This window comes from Arvicanthis niloticus, chromosome 12 (assembly GCF_011762505.2).
Source record: "Arvicanthis niloticus isolate mArvNil1 chromosome 12, mArvNil1.pat.X, whole genome shotgun sequence".
Taxonomy (NCBI): domain Eukaryota; kingdom Metazoa; phylum Chordata; class Mammalia; order Rodentia; family Muridae; genus Arvicanthis; species Arvicanthis niloticus.
In genome coordinates, this window is record NC_047669.1 from 41,103,856 (window position 1) to 41,120,891 (window position 17,036).

General features: G+C 38.5%; 1 protein-coding gene across 1 annotated transcript in view; it reads left to right on the top strand.

The window, feature by feature from the left end:
• Positions 1–7,113: 7,113 nt before the first annotated feature.
• Positions 7,114–17,036, top strand: part of Abi3bp (ABI family member 3 binding protein) — a 206,391-nt gene continuing 196,468 nt past the window's right edge. The window contains 1 exon segment of the mRNA XM_076943023.1: positions 7,114–7,300. Within this exon segment, the coding sequence (XP_076799138.1) occupies positions 7,222–7,300 (79 nt within the window). The 5' untranslated portion in view covers positions 7,114–7,221.

Genomic DNA, 17,036 nt, shown 5'->3' on the forward strand with positions numbered 1-17,036 from the left:
GAATTCTTATCTGGAGTGGGTAGACCTGTGTGTTTGTGACTCCCCAAGGAAAGTTTTGTCACACAACAATGAATACAGTAGATGATAGATGGTTAGGATTTTTTTGGTGTAAGAAACACTAGTCTTCTGGGAAGACTTCAGAACCCTACTGATGTTATCTTATCCAAATGAGCATTGTTGTCAGGAAAAGGGCATTTTGTAAGTTAAAGAGTACCAGTCTTTCGTTCAGGCTGTGACAGCTGATGATACACCCAGTTACAGAGTTGCCACATCTCATCCCCTGAACTTTCTATCAGACCCTCCCAGTTGCTTTCTACACATTTTTATATTTCAAGCCTTGTTCCTAAAATTAATATCAGATGTTTTGGGTGAATCATGTAATTTCAAGGAAGAACATGCCATTTTATTTTAACATGGAAAAGGGAGGGGGGAGGGTTTTCCCAGATTTTCCTGGGATAGTAATTGAGAAGAAACTCTCTAGAGAGCCAACCCTTCCTTCTACCAAGATTCTGTTTGATTATGGGTAGGTAGCCTATGACCTGAGGAGAAACTCATGTTTTCATGTAGAATGAAACCATAACAAACACAGCAAACAAACAAACAAACCTCATGTTAGGAGCCTGGATTCTGGGAGTGTAGCAAAATAGATGCTTGTCCCTTGCAGGGTCTCTGGGCTACTTCCAGCCAGTGCTTCTACCAAAAACCAAGACCCCTTTCATAGCCCTACAACTACCTTCTAGAGGTTTTGAGTTCAACTCCCAGCAACCACATGGTGGCTCATAACCATCTGTAATGGGATCCCATGCCCTCTTCTGGTGTGTCTGAAGACAGCTACAGTATACTCATATAAATAAAATTAAAAAGAAAAAGAAAATAAATATGAAAAAATTAAAAACAAGATACAAAACAGGAATGATGGAGTTTAAAAGACAAAGACATGAGAAGGCAGTCTTCTATAGAATCTAATACACCCTGGATGAATATAAATCTGGATTCCCATAAAGTTCGTAGGGTATTCCTGGTTCAAAATTCCTGCTTGCAGCCTGACTTCCTCACACTCCTATCAAGAATACTTTGTTCCATCCTCCAATCTGTTCTGGATATCTTCATGAGTCTAAGGAGGACCTACAGGTAACATCTACCTCTCAGCATTAACACAAGGGCCTCTAAAAGATCTTTGCATTTTATTTATCTGTTAAAAGAATCCTGTAAAATACAAATTTAGATATGAAATAGCAAATAAAGAATACATTCAGTATTCCTTCAAGTCCCAGGAAATTACTAAACACAAAGCTTGTGAGCCACACCATTGACTGTACTCACTGGGCAAGTCTCACGTTGTTTGAGCCATGCTTTCTCTATTTTTTTTTTTTAAAGCTATCATGGGCTATTAATGAAGATGAGATAATATAATATGAAAGTGTATGGGTTTGAAAACAAAAATAAGCATGAGTACTCTGAGGGAAAGGCTAGGGGAATAAGAACTAATTAATTTTCTGTTTTGTAGTAGGTTTTATACATGATGAAGAAAAAGACAAATACTTCTGGGAAAAAATGAGAGGAAACGTTTTGGAAAAATAAGAACAGAGGAAAGACAGCTTTGGAAGCATCTGGGAGGTAGAGGAACCTGTATTTTCTTTAAAAGATGGTTACTTAGGTTTGCTTCCTATGTGATTAGCTTCTCCATCTTGATATGAAATCTTCCATAAAATTTATGTTATTGGCATGTTTGTGCTCTGGAACAAAAATAGGGCCAATCCATTTAAGGTCTCACTATTTGACCTTGAGAAACATTGTCTGTATTCATTAGACTTCTTTATGCTTCAGTCTTCTTTGTTGATGAAGTAATAGGGACTTGAGTGGTTTGTGGATCAGGTTAAATAGGCCACAGTTTGCCTGTGTTGTAGTCTGACCATCAGGATCTTGTTTTTATGTTTCTACCTACTCAGAGTCCCTTCTATGGTAGTTGTTTTTCCCACTAAACTTTTGACTCAATCCATTTTACATCCTTTAAAGTTAATCAGAGATAATCTCTTTATCTCTTTACAATTAGGTACTCAGCACCCCACTAACCAGTATAGAATTTGAATACAAAAAAGAGTCTATTACTTGAAAAGTGTATCTAAAAGTTGATGTATTAGACATCTTAAGTATTGGAAGCTTAGTCCCTAGTGGAATATTTTTGAGAGATGAGCTTAATAAAAGGTTGATTATGTGGTAAATTTGCCCTCAGAATGGATTATTGCCATGATCATGGAGTGAAGTAATAAGATATTGAAAGTATTACAAAAGTGAATCTATTATGTTCTTTAACACACTTTCTCACCTTGTAATACTGTCCACTATGCTAGGGTTTGGTTCCAAGGGGGGATCCATATGAGGGGAATGTCTAGTCTTTACAAGTTATCTACTCTGTGGTATTTTACTGTGTCTGTATAAACTAGGCTGGGCCAGAAGGCAACTTCAAAATTTAGAGATGGACCATTTAAAGACCATTTGGTCTTTCTAGACCAAAGGGGGGGGGGGTCATTCTTTTATAAGAAGTTGCTACTTACCTTTCATTCTTTATAAGAAGTAGTGAAGCCTGAAGCTACAGGTCAAGATGCCTTCAGACAGATTAAAGAAAGACCTGTAAATGTAACTCAAATACTTGAGTACTTTTCTCTGCTCTGTAAAGAACGTGAGAGAAAGTTTCATGCTCTGGCCAAGTGTACCCTCAATGGAGCAGATGCTTGTCCAATTGGATCATAAGTCTCATTCAACACAGTCATTATAGACATGAGATTTGGGCTGAAAAGCAAAATTCTGGGTTTCCCATTTAGAATGAGTCACATTGAAAGCATTTTTATTAGCATCCCTACAAACCACAGCAGACCTTCAGATATTAGTAATTGCAAATGTATGTAAGCCTTAAAAATATCCTCTACTGTGGCTTCTAATATACTAGAGACTAAAAATAGTGGACTAATAGGTTAAATTTCTGCAAAGAGCTTCCAAGATTTTAAAGATTTATGTAAGTTTCAATTCAAGTCTGGGAGTTAGTATTGAGCAATTAAGAGACCAACTTGGAATGACTGAAAAGCCATGATACCTATTTAGACTCACACATTTCATCCTCACCTCCCAAGAGAGTGTATATGTATATGTATATTATATGTATATTATATGTATATTATATGTATATGTATATTATATGTATATTATATGTATATGTCTGCTGAGGCTCTGTGACTATTGTACTAAACTCCATTAGCACTTACTGTTTGTAGGAAGAGAAAACAGAGAACAAGTTCATAGGTTCCAACTTCACCATGTGTAACACTTTCCTGACACAGCTCCTGTGCGTGGGGACAGTTGGCTGTACTTTACCTTGTTCCAGAAGAAATCAATACAGCTTACAAAGTCACATAAATTAAGACTCTGAGCAAAATCAGCAAGAAATAAGGGTGTGTGTGAAAAATGGAGCCAGAAATGATGCTTAAAAATGCACATCATAACCTATACACTCAGTGTGGGTGGAGATGAATTTGGCACTGGTTTTCTATGAATCTGACGAGAAAGAGAGACCTGGTTATAGCACTACAGAGATAAATGTGGTCGCTCAAATAACCAGTCAGAACAGTTTTGGAGAGAAAAATAGTCAGAGGCTTTCTGTAGTGCTACAATAATGAGAACATATATTTCATCTAGCAACACAGGCCACACTGTGAGTAGTCCAACTTTGTCAAATCTGCAAAAGTCTGAGATTTTTGCTATATGCACAAGTAAGCACTCGTTTGCTCATGGATGCTGGTATGAGATGCAAGATTCCTGGGTTAAAGACCAAGGCCAGCAAATTACGCATAGCAATAGCGATAGCTGGAATATTGTGTTCATCAGAACTTAGACTCCCAGTCTCTCTAGAGCAACACAAATAATAGCTGATACCTGTATGCGATGTGGGTAATATTACAAAACAGGAACAAATCTTTTAAGCTAGGAGACGACATGTATTCTGTTTGCTCTGTAATAACATAGTCCGGTCTTCTAAAGCCATTGCAGTGTACTTTTATTTGAAGAGGTAGTCAATATAGGGAGTTGGTGCCTCTGCTCATAAAATCTGCAGAAACAAGAAGTTCCTCAGAGAACTGACTTTTACCAACTGCATTTTAAGTTGTATCCCAGGGCTCTCTGCATTAACCTAGGACTAACTGTAAGAGAATTCTTAGGAATCTGTAGGTTGTATGACCTTTGACATTTGCTTTGCATGTCCCCATTGCATTCTTTTACATAGTGGGGATAGTGATCAGCAAGGCACAGGTGACCTATATTTTCAGCAAAACTATAGGTAATTATGACATTTTGTGTTTCTCAAATAGCTTTTCATAAAAAAAGGTTCTTTTGACTTATTTTTTCATGAATATTAGTGATAGTGAGTTTGGTAGTCTCCTACAAGTATATGGAGTTTGGAATTTCTCCACTTTCAAATAAGACAGAGTCTTAAATAGTCGTCCTTTAGTGAAGATGGAGAACCCAAATGGAATCACACAAATAATTTCAAAGTCATCTCCAGATGTCCAAGGTCAGGTTCAATTTTTCCTTAAGGGTCACCTAAAACCTTCCTATGATTATGTGATCCAAACCCCAAGGCCTTACTCATGTGAGAAAGGATGTGTTCATCTTGTTTGTATTGGGACTCTAAAGGCAGAAAAATTTCTAGTTATTAGAAGATGAAATGAAATGTCCTATGTGTGAGGTCCCTTCTTCAAGTCACTTCCCCTCCCTGGCCTGAGCCTTATATTGTCAGTATGTCTGTTGAATGCTTGTTTGTCCTACCAGCTAGAATATCTTTTTCTGACAAAATATTAGAGGCTGACCTTGATTTAATTAGTGTCCAGTTGGTTCCAAGCAGCAAATAATACATTTGACTGGGTTTCATCTGCTCGCCAGGCAGAGTCTCCATTCTGAATTCCATTACCTAAGTGTCCCACCAGCCTCACAGTGTTTTGAATGAAGGGCTTTCTTTACAATATTTCTGCTAGGTTTGTTTCCTTCGAAATCTGTCCTTTCCTCTAATCCTGTGGCCTTGCTGGTGTAGCTTGGTGTCTATGGCTATAGGCACAGAGCCCGGAAGGGTGATCTGAACTCAGGTTTGAGAGCACTGCCTCTTCAAACATAAAAACAGAGCTGAGAAAGACATGTCAAATATCTCATCCCCTTCCAAAGCCAGTGCCAAAACATTCCTATGGTGAGGGCTCAGGCTGCCAGAAACAGATGCCCTGAACCTGTGCATCCTCTCACTTTATTTGAAAGATGCATTGTCTCTTTAGGCTTCCTTTTTTTTTTTTTTTTTTTTTTTTTTTTATGGTACGCTACCCCATCATGCTTCATTTGACTGGCATCATTCTTCTTCCCTCAGACTGATTTTTGGCTTAGTTATAGCAACTGCTGAGAACAGCTCTACCCAAAGACTCCATATAAACACATAAACAGCAGTCAGAATATGGTGTGAACCCAGAAGTCCCTGCAGTATACTTGTATTTGGGGCAAAGTGATGTCGCAGAAAAAGGCACACACAGGGACTTTACAGATAAACACTGTCATTGCAAGTATTCTTAATTAAGGGCTTTGCTGTTGTTGCTGTTCATTGTTGTTTGCAGTAACTGCCATCATGTGTGCTTTCTGTGTGCCGGATACTACAGGAAATACAAAAAGTGCTGCTATCGAATTTACAAATCTGGTGCCGACCTTTCTTTTTGTTTGCATGTAGGTGTGCCTATGTGTTTGTATGTATGTGCACAAGTGCATGCATATACTTTTCTACCTGTGTGTCTAAGCGCCTCTGAAGGTCAGAGGCTGATATTCAGTATCTTCTGCAGGTGACCTCTTCCTTGGTTTTTGAGACAAGGTGTTTTGCTGAATCCTGACCTTAGTGAGGCTGGCTACACAGTAAGCTTCAGGGTTCCTCTTACCTTTGTCTCTCCAGTGCTGGTCCTAGTGCACACTGTGGCGCTTGCCTCTTTATGAGGATAGTAGGAGCTGAACTCACATCCTTGTGCTTGAATAGCAAGCCATGTTCCTGGTCCTCATCCTTATTTTAAAATTTAAAGCTTAGTAAGGTTGACTAGATGGCTATGGTCCCATGACCTACTTAAATGCTGTGGTTGCTTCTTTCTGCCATGATATTGGGTCTTTTCCTTCACCTGCTTTGGCTGGTTTTCTATCAAAAATGAAAGTGGTTGCAATGCCTTCCTCATAGATGAATCTGAAGCATGTTGCCTTAGTGATGTGTAAATTGCTTAGATCAATGTCTGTCATGAAGCAAGCCCTGTAACATAAACAGTATTGACAACATAACAAAAAGGTTTGTTCAAAGCAGTTAAGTGGCAACTAAATGTCAACCTCAGTGGTTCTGTTACAAAGCCTGTCTGGATTATTATTCGGTATACTCTGCCTGCTTGGTTGGGCCACCTCTTCTCTCTACAACTCAGCTTTTCTTACTAGTAAAGTGGAGATGGATCACACCATAGCCCCAACACAGCCACTATGCCAAAGGTTGTTGAAGAGGCTAGCCCAGTGTGGGGTGAGGCAATGTGCTACCTTCTGTCTCTACATCCATACCTATGGAATATGTGGATATACATAGTACATATATGTGTGTATTTGTATGTGTGTATATATGTACACAGTGTATAACTGCATAGCTTAGGACTCTCTTGAAGTTCCTCATAACATTATAGCTTCAGAATAGTTCAAAGTATATTTTTATGAATTTATTCCCATTTAAAGGAAGGATTAGATTGGTTTCCTGGCTAATTAAAAACAGTTTCCTTCTTAATAAAATTTCATCTTATATTTTACTGTTTTGATGGGTTTTAAGAGTGCCTTTTTATTCTTTAAACTAGTTCATCAAATGTTTCCAAGTTTCCTGGGTAGTTCTTTCATGAATACAGATTGGTCACAATTTCACTTCTACTGAGGGGAAAGAGGCAGGCAGTTGCAGCATTGCAGAGGGAAATGTGATGATATGTTTTTGCTGTTGTGCCTACTTTTTTTTTTTTTTTTTTTGAGTGTGTGGGAAAGGGTGTGATGTCATCTTGTCTCCACCCCCTGTGAGTAAGCCCACAGCAGAGCTCAGAGCAGCCTCCCGCCTCTGTCAGTGGAGGACGTCCACTTAAATGCAGTTCCAGGCTTGCAAGGCACCCAGCCGCATCACTCCCCGTGTGAGCAGGCAAATGCAACATGCTCTCCAGCCTGGGGTGTCTACTTCTCTGTGGAAGTATTGCACTTGCTCTGGGAAATGCACAGAAATTGCCAAAAGGCAAGTAGCTGGGATGTTTTGTGTTTTAAAAGAAAGATTAAGAGTTGCTTGGTTTTAGCTGTTGATATGAAATGTGATCTGCTGTACAATATGGGGGAGTTGAATTATTCTGCAGAAAGTCAAAGGTTATATGTGTGAAGGGGTGACTCAGGTGTTGTTTTCTCTTGCACCCCTGTTATTTGCTTTGTGAGCTCAGCTTCTCCTAACAGCTTCTAATGGAGCATGTTCACACGAACTGACATGGTGTAGTTTCAAACTACAGTATTTGTCTATCAGATCAGATTATATAAACGACTATTGTAGAATGTTAAAGCTATTTGGTGCTTTTCCACAGGGATAATGGAGAGTGACTTAAGCTCTGGGAGTAGCTTGTTCTGCAAACTGAAATCTTTTGCAAAAGTCTCAAACGTACCTGTGGGGCAGGGGCTGAGGGAGTCTAGCCAGGTCAGACTTAAGTACAGTTTTGAGCTAAGTAGCAGACAGGGCTCTCCAGTGGAGTTTGGCAGAGAATTTGATTTGCTGGACAGGACACTCCCCCTTCTCTTGATTAAATTGCTTATTTTAGTGTTGGTATTTTGTTTACAAAAGTCATCAAAAGAGAAGTAAGTTTTCTAAGTTTAGCCCCTCGAAGCAATCTTTGGAACTCATTAGCACTAAATCAGGAGCTTCTTCCTTGTACTGTCTGTGAACATAAATGTTCTGTGGACGTTTGCTTTTTCACAGAGACACTTTTGGTCTGTGGAGGCTTTTTATGGCTACAGACTGCTGTAGTCAGCAGGATTATTAAAAAAAAAAAAAAAAAGCACAGGCTGGAATTTACCGTACAGTTATGCTGAAAAAAATCTTAGAAGTAACGCACAGCACACAGACTCATCAAAACCGAGTCTGAAAGAAATGCTGGTCAGAATGCTGAAAAGGACACTTCTGTGTCCTCTCTCTGTAGAGTTCGGTCTAGGATCATCTTGTCCCAACTGCAAAGCCCCCACCCCCACTGGGTAAAGTGAAACTTGAGTCCAGAAGGCTGAAGCATTTGGCTAGTTTGTAGCTCACACGAGGATGAGAACTGTAGCAAAAGGCAAAGGAAACCTCAATTCTGATCAAATGATTATACAAAGAAAGTAAGTCCCAAACACCTTTAGGTTTTCCTTCTTCTACAAGTCTTATTCCTTGATCATAATAAACCGTGACTTAATCCATAATTAATTGTTCACATTGATGTAACTTTTAACAACTTTGACATTTGAAAGGAGCCAGTAGCATTTTTTTTAGTTTCAAACTTATGGGTGTTTTTATTTTACACTGTGTTAACTGTGTAAGGATGATAGACAAATTTGGTTACTACAGAGTTATGTAAAATATAAGTTTTCCTGTTGTCATCATTAGCTATAGAACTTTTGATACAAGTTGCCTTTGTTTGTAATGATAAAGCAGAATATATAGTTGTCAATACCTGGTACAAAACTTTTATCTCTTTTGCCAACTATTGGTTTGCATCCAGGTTTCTTTTGTAATATTTTAACAATCTATAGTTTTGGTTAATCTGAACAAAATATCAAATTATAACTATTATAAAATAAATGGTAAATTTCTTTGTTTTTTTTCCTTAAAAGCTATTGAAGAAATTTCTTTAAGTTGGTCACCTTTGTTAATGTGTGTTCCAGAATGCCCTAGAACAGATAAGTGGAGAGAGAATGGCAGATGCTTCCCTCAATAACTACCAGAGCTTCTCATGCTTGCTGTTTTTTTTGGAGTGTGTATGTGTGGGGGGATGGGGGTTGTATCATGGATTTCACAATGGATGTTACCATTCTACATGATCTAAGTATTTCTCAAGGAAAAAAAAGAGTATCCAGCCTTTTAACCCATTGTTTTCCAATCCCATTTGAATGATAATCCCCTTTCTAGTTGGGCAGTTATGATATCTTTCTAGATGTTCTGTAACAGATCATGTTTGAAAAAGTGCTGGGATAAATAGGTTCCTCCTTACAGCTTTAGAGTTAAATACCATTTGTGAGTTAAGAGCCAGAGAAAAATGATGGCTGAACATAGTCCATCCCAGACAATTTGCATTTGTGGACCATTAAAAATGCAAGCAGGTTTGAATAACAGGATTCTATTAATAGAGGTCACACTTGACTTTCGCCTTGTGAGGATGCTCGAAGTTAGCAAGAAATCCTTGCTGTTTAGGAAATCAAGCTATTTACATCAGTTTTGTTTTTTTTTTTTTAAATAAGTGCATTTAACTAGACAAACAACCCAATCTAGTGTCCATCTTTTTCCCATTTTATTAAAGAGTGATTAAAAACTCCCTCATAGGACAATATTTGGAAAACACTGGCCTATCTTAACTGTTTATATAAATGAAGACATGCACAAAAGGGGAGATTTAGTAACTTTCCCATGTTAATGGCAGAGCTAGGACCAAATACCAATCTTGCTTCCTTCTGGGTAAACAGAACCCTGACCATGAATCAGGTCTGTAGCACACATGGGAAAGCTACCTTCCCCTTGGATCATAACCTTCCTCACACAGATGGAGGGAATCAGACTACAGCACCCTTAAAATTATCCTGCAGCATTTCCTAAAAACATACCATCATTTTATATATTGGTATTATGTATTTTATATATGCCATTGTCATATGTAAGCATATACATTTATTTGGTTATTTATAAGAATTCACTTGTTACAAGTCATATGACTACTTGCATATCTATTCACATATCTTATTCTAAAAACAAGTTTTTAGAAAATTTTTGTTTCTTAAAAGTTTAAAGACTATTAATAATAGTCTTCTTGCTTTCATAAGTTAATGACTGTATTCTTTGGTAATTTATTTATTTGCAACCTGTGTTCAAACTCTAAGAATCATGTGCATAGCAAACAAGATGGCATGTTCTTGGTGGAGAGGTGACAAGATCGCCAAGCACTGTTTATATGATGATACTGGGGGAAGGTATCTACTGCCTTGTGTCCTGACCATCCTTGGCTCATAGGACAGACAGATGCGACCGTCCACAGGAAGTTGTGCCTTTGCTCCACCACCCAGTGTTTCACTACCCTGAATGCCACTGGCTGTCCTGGTGAGATTTACTTGAACTTATTTTTAAAATTTATTTCTTTTATTTTTTGATCTTGGTTTTTTTCCAGGAGGAAAATTAAACTATGATTCTCAGACACTGGAGAAAACTACCACATTGCTTTGTGCTGTTGGAAGCCCCTGTGCTCCAGCTACTTCTGGGTCTTTACGTTGGCCACGATAGATATTTTGTCTCCCCTGGCACACCTGCTAAAATAAAAACCACAGAGTACAACATGGTGTGAAGAAAGCCAACACAATCTTATAAAGGGACACCAGAGGCTTGACAAACCTCCGTGCTGAAACTCCTGTGTATGGAAAAAAGTCATAGTTAGCCTGAAAGTGCTAGCTTTACTAGGCAGTGCTCCTATTAAAATATGCACGAGGAAAGTCACATGGATGTGACAACACGACTAGGGGACATAGAGGTCTTGGGTACATGGGGGAATGGTGAGCAACTGGCGCTTTGCCTTCAGTTCTTACTCAAAAGAGGAGAAATCCTTGACAAAATGCACACAGGCCAGCTGGAAAGATGAGTCAGCAGTTAAGAACGCATCCTCTTTTTGCAGAAGACCTGAGTTCACTTCCCATCACCAGTCGGAACAGCTCACAACTGCTGTATAAAAACCTAAAACTCCAGCTCTAGAGCATCCAAAGCCTTCTCTTGGCCTCCACAGATACCAGTACACATGGTCTATACATAAGTAGACTTTGACTTCCTCACCTCTCAATTAAAAACAAAATCATCTTTCAAAAAAAAGTGGACAGATGAATAACAATAATCAGAGCTATTAACTGCTACCTGTTATTCTCATGGGTAGTATTTTTTCGAGTGAGTAATGTGGTAATTTAATGTTACACATTTTTGATGCAGAAAATCTAAATTCTAAGCACTTGTATGAAGCAGGCATCTTGTTACTCTTATTTTATAGTGTATCAGATTATGCCTCCAGGTGTTTAAATAATTTGCTCCAAGTCATTTATCCAAAGATCCTAGTCTCAACTTCAACATAGTAACAGCTCTCCGACCCCTATAAAGAAATATTAGTTTGTTCAAATAAAAAGCTATGCACCATGTCCAAAGCATGGAGACTGAGAAGGCAAAACATGGACATGTCTTCTAGTAGCTGACTTGTTAGTGGGGTTGATGAGAGAGAAGAGGTCATATCAGCACAGCAAGATCTTCCTCCTTTTGCACATGGCCTCTAGGCTATGAGAACAGCTTGAGGGACTCAATCCAGACCAGAGGACTCAAGCATTTTAATAGACACCCAGGACAGGGCTGAGAGACAAGCATATTTGGGAACAAGGAAGAGTTTGATTGAGAGATGAGGGCATCTTCTTAGCTTCTAGTGAACTCACCTTGGGGCTGGCTTTCACTTTTCACAGTGCCCTTCTGAACAAAAAGATTCAATAAAAGAATGTGTCACTCAGACAGTCTGGTCTGTCTCTCCAAGGGACAGATGATCAGATGACAGATGCGAGGCAGTGGGAAAATAAAAAGGTTAATACCCAGTGGGCGGAGGGCTGATTTTATTTTGTTGTTGTTTTTCAAGACAGGGTCTCTTTGTGTAGTCCTGGCTGTCCTGGCACTTGCTCTGTAGACCAGGCTGGCCTAGAACTCAGAGATCTGCCTGCCTCTGCCTCCTGAGTGCTAGGATTAAAGGTGTGCACCACCACTGGCTAACAGCTGATTTTGTTAGAATAATATATTTGTGCACTTCTGGGACAGTATTAAAGAGTACATAGGAAGAAATTATTGGGTTTTTAAAAAGTTGTAAAACCACAGTCGAGACTAAGTTTAGAAACCCATGTCTTAAATTAAATTTTACTGATGTTAATTATTCAATCATTAGTTATATATTCAATAGACTTCTCTATTGGGCTATGAGATACAAAGTATTAAGAAAATTTAGCTCTCTGTTTTTCCTTCAAGTTAATGGGTTACAAGGCAGTGTTTGAAAATGTAGTTCATCAGTATCATAGCCAAAAAGATTAACTGTTTTTATAGGTTAGTGTTTGACCAAAAGTTTGTCTAAGACAGAGGTAGAGTATCTAATGCAGGGAGAGCCAGTGAAGTCACATGACCGACCCAGCATTTCTATGTGGGTGACCAGCCTCAGAAAGAATTCTCTTTGCTTGTTCTCTGATTGGCACTGATAAAAGCAGGTGCAGAAGAAAGAGGAGAACTTAATAACAGTGATCTCATTAAGTAATAAAATAATGTAAAAACACATTAAAAATAATGTAAACTTAGAAAGTAAGATAATCTAATATGAGAGATTACTAGAATAGTAAGATAAAAACAAAACTTGTCTTTTTAACAAGCATAATAAATTAAAATAGCATCAGCTACAAAAGGAAAGTGTAAGTATAGAATGGAAAAACAATGGTTTAAGTACATACATTTTATTAAAAAAAACATAAAACATGTGATCAAATTGTTACCTAGCATGATGAGTAATGGTGCATTTATATAAATTATCCTCTCACTTATAAAATATTTTATTAACTTAATAATATATTAATGTTATAATAATAAACCTCAATAATATATTATCTACTGCAGTGTAAAAGTTTCCATCAAATTGCAGCTCAAGAAAATGCATATTTTTGTTGCAAAGTTTCTGGCTTAGAGGGAATTCTCTCATTCAACATCTTACATAAGGATGCAGTGAAGGTTCTAGTACTGGATTTCATCCAAAGGCTTGTCAGGAGAAGGATCTCTTTCTAAGATCTTATGGTTGAAAGTATTCTGCTCATGAAGGGCTGCTGGTATAAGAGTCTCACTGGCTGTCAGACAGAAGTCACCTCAGCTCTTCGCTGTATTGGCCTTTCTTTTGTGGCCACGTGCCTAGAACAGTCTGCAGTTGGGACATAAATCACACCCTTGTGTAGCATAATTGCAGAAGTAAACATCTGAAACTTTTGCCTTGTGCCTTTGGTTAGAAACAACTCAGAGGTTAGATGTAGTTACATTCCTCTGGTTAACTTAGAATCAACTTGCTATAAATGCCCAAAAGGCTGTTTTGTGTTCCTCTGTCATACAGTAGAACTGTGAACACAGGGAATATAACTCCAGAGAACACACTGGTTTGTACATTGACACTCCATCAGCTTCCCACAGAATTCAGCCTTTAGTCACAGATGCTTCACAGGCGGGGGTGCCAGTCAGCTTCCCTATATGGAATTAATTCTGAGTAATCCTTGAGAACTGGCATAAGGTCTTATTAGAAAAGTGAAAGTGTCCAACATGAACCTTATTTTCAGTTTGAAAGAGTCCAGTCAATGCCTGGATTCCTTAGTCTATGTGGAGAGACATATGAAGCACCCTTTCCCAGAAACCTCTTTTCACAGATGCCATGTTTCTCAAAGGGGAAGACATAGGAAACAAGAACTTGTTAAAAGACAAACAAATTTTAAGTAGTCTACACTTACGCACTTGCCACACAGTCCTTGGAATGACAGGCTTCTGAAATGTTGGTGTGGTAGCTTTAAGAGTAAGCATGGACTTTACCATAAGATCAAGTTAAATTTGTGTCTTGCAGAAGGATATAGACATCATTACTGGATGTCGTGGAGTGAACTTGGAAAACCTAAAGAAGCTTTGTTCAGATATTTTTTAGTGTTAATAAAACAATTACATGTGCTCTCAGCACCCAAGGCAAAAATCTAGATGGCACAAAGAAAATATTCCTAGTATGACACTGGAGCATTTGACATCAGAAAGTATGATGTTTAATATTAGGATGTTTATGGACAGTTGAATGTGAACACACCATGTGGCTTTTCCCACCCTTTGTGTTTCTTGTGCTGGAGTGGTTTATAGAAGGCATATGGCAGGTAAGGGTCACCCCATTGTTTCAGACCTAAGAGTCCTGTGGACAGAAACACTGTGATAGCTCTTCACGTTTGCTTGAGTTTCCCTTGAAAATCCTCCCATCCTTAGTGCCCTCCATAGTTTCCCATCTAATGAATCCTTGACATGTACTGGTTGGCATGGCACTTTGAGATGCTCAGCACTCTGCTAGGATCTGAACTCCTCTCAGTCCATGAACAATGAAGTCTGCTACTATTTGTCTGGTGGAATTTTGAAACTGATGGTGAAAGAAGACACTTTCAGAAACAGCCTGTCTTTATTTTCCCATCAAGGGCTGTCCATCTGAGGCCCACCCAGTGGAAAACCAAGGCAGAACCACTCATTCCAACTATCTTCTGGCCAGATTAGAAATTATTATTAGAGAGAACTGTGGCATAATCCACAGTTTTCCTATGCCACAGCGATTTTGGCTGTACATGAGCAAAACTGAGATTGCAGCTCGATCAGTAAGGCTCTGTCTCCCACTCAGTTACTACCTAATTAGTGTGGCTTTGAAAATACTTCACGGATGATTTGAGTGTGATTGAGGAATACCAATCAATCTGGAGGAGTATGGTGTAAAAGATAAAAGTTGCAGGTAAATTACTCTGTTAAGGGTTAAATGTGAATTTCTATAAATATAAAAGTGATTATCATTTTTTCCATTATCTTATCTCAGGATTTTATGACATTGTTTTGTAAAATGATCAAACATCCTTATCAGCTATAGAAGAAAATCCTTAAATTTGAGGCACACATTTTTTTAATTTTTTTTTTTTTTTTTAGCATTAACACCTAGGTTTCATAAATCTGGTTTTATAAATCTCTTGTGATGCCTTATCTCTCTATGGCTAAAATATACAATCCTGTCAGAAAAACCTCAGAAGCCATGGCAGAGAAGCTGGAATCTTCTGGATTGCATGTACACGTATTTTTGTCATTGAGTTAATACTTTACAAATCATATTAATATTAAAAACGTAAATAATACATTTCCCATTTCAAGGAACTTGATCCTGGCTCTATTTAGAAACATTTGGTATAGATAGCTTGACAGTTAAGGGCACTTAACCAATCCTGCAGAATGCTCATGTTCTTTCCCTACCACCTATGTGATGGCAGGCTCTCAGCCTCCAGAAACTGTCTCTAGAAGGTCTGACACCTTCCTTTGGCCTCCTCAGGCTTCTGTACACATGTGGAACACCTAAATTTACATACATAAACACACAGACACACAAACACACAAACACACACACAAATATTTAATTAGTAACTACATTTTAAATATTGGTCACAAAACATATTTTTTATAGGAACCTATTCTGTATCTTAGTTTGTGGATGCCCATGTGTGCTCACATATATATGTACACACATGTGTATGTGATCGGATTGTGTGTGGTACATGCACATGTGTGTATAGGACATGCAGAGTCCAGAGGAAGATGTCAGGTACTCCGCTCTGTCACCTTCCCCCTTGGGTTCCTTGAGACAAGGTCTCTCATTGAACCTGGAAGTAGATATTTGGCTAGCAGATCTCAGCCATCCTCCTGCCTCCATCCCAACTGTGATGACAGGTGCTTGCATTTCTTAATTTTTTTAATTCTCATTAAAATCAACATTTCCAGGGTCAATCCATTGCACTTTATACTCATATACAGAAATCCAATAGCTCTGATATATACAGGAAGATGACTTATTGTAGTAATGCGGTAGTAATCCCTGTCCTCCAAGCAAGGTTATATGAGCTAACTGGTTTTTCTCCTTTAGATCAAAGATCCATTTACTACCTGGTAGAATGCTTTATGATCAAATACATCTTTCAAATGCATATCTCTGTATCTCATGTAAAATGGTGGGTCTCTCCCAAATGAGGGAAGGAATCCGGGTAGAACCTGGGGCCTTCAGCTTTGCTTCCAACCTGCTGACAAGGTGGTTTCAGATGTTTTCTCCCTAGATCTCTCTTGATTTTCCCAATTTGTTAGCTGGTAAGAAGTTTTCCTAGTATTCCAGGGTCCTGCTGAGCACCCATTGTGCACACAGCATGTGGGCGGGGCAAGACATAACAGGCCTTCCTTCTCTGAGAGCTTCGGATCCTGCCCTTTAAGGAGGGGGTTGGGATGGCTGCCAGAGTTTCCTTGGCAGAAACTCTGGAATTCAGTCCTGTTCCAAATAGGCTGTCAGTGGTGTAGTACGGTCTTCTTCCAGTTTCCTGGATGGAGTTAAGCTACTCCTCGCCAGATTGTTCAGGAGAAAGCATCAACCCTGCATTCTTCTTCTGGTTCATTCTCTCCAGACACCCTGGTGACTGCGCTGTCACTAAATTCTTCCCTAAGCACTCATATTTTCACTGGACTCAGAATACTGTGTATGCTGCTCCACTGAGATTTACTCTAATCTGTAGTTCATTATGAATTGGAAGGATAGATGTTCAAAGATATAGGTTAGTGGGTAAATATAGGAAATACACAAGAGTCTATGCAAGTTAATAAACCCTCTTTGAACATCAGATTTTTTTCCATCTGAAAAGAAAGCATAAAAATATCAGTTATTTTTCTTTTGTAAACAAATAATATTAGGGTAACTTTAATGAATCTTTTGATAATTGTTTTTATATCTCTGGTACATGTTGTATATGGCGGTGATGCTAGAAGTTGATATCAGGTTTCTTCCTCATTGTTTACCTTATTTGTTTGAGACAAGTTCTCTCATTGAATCTGGATCTCACTAAGTGACAAGGCCAGCTGAGCAATGTGCTCTGAAAATTCATCTATTTCTACTTTCCCAGTACTGGTATTA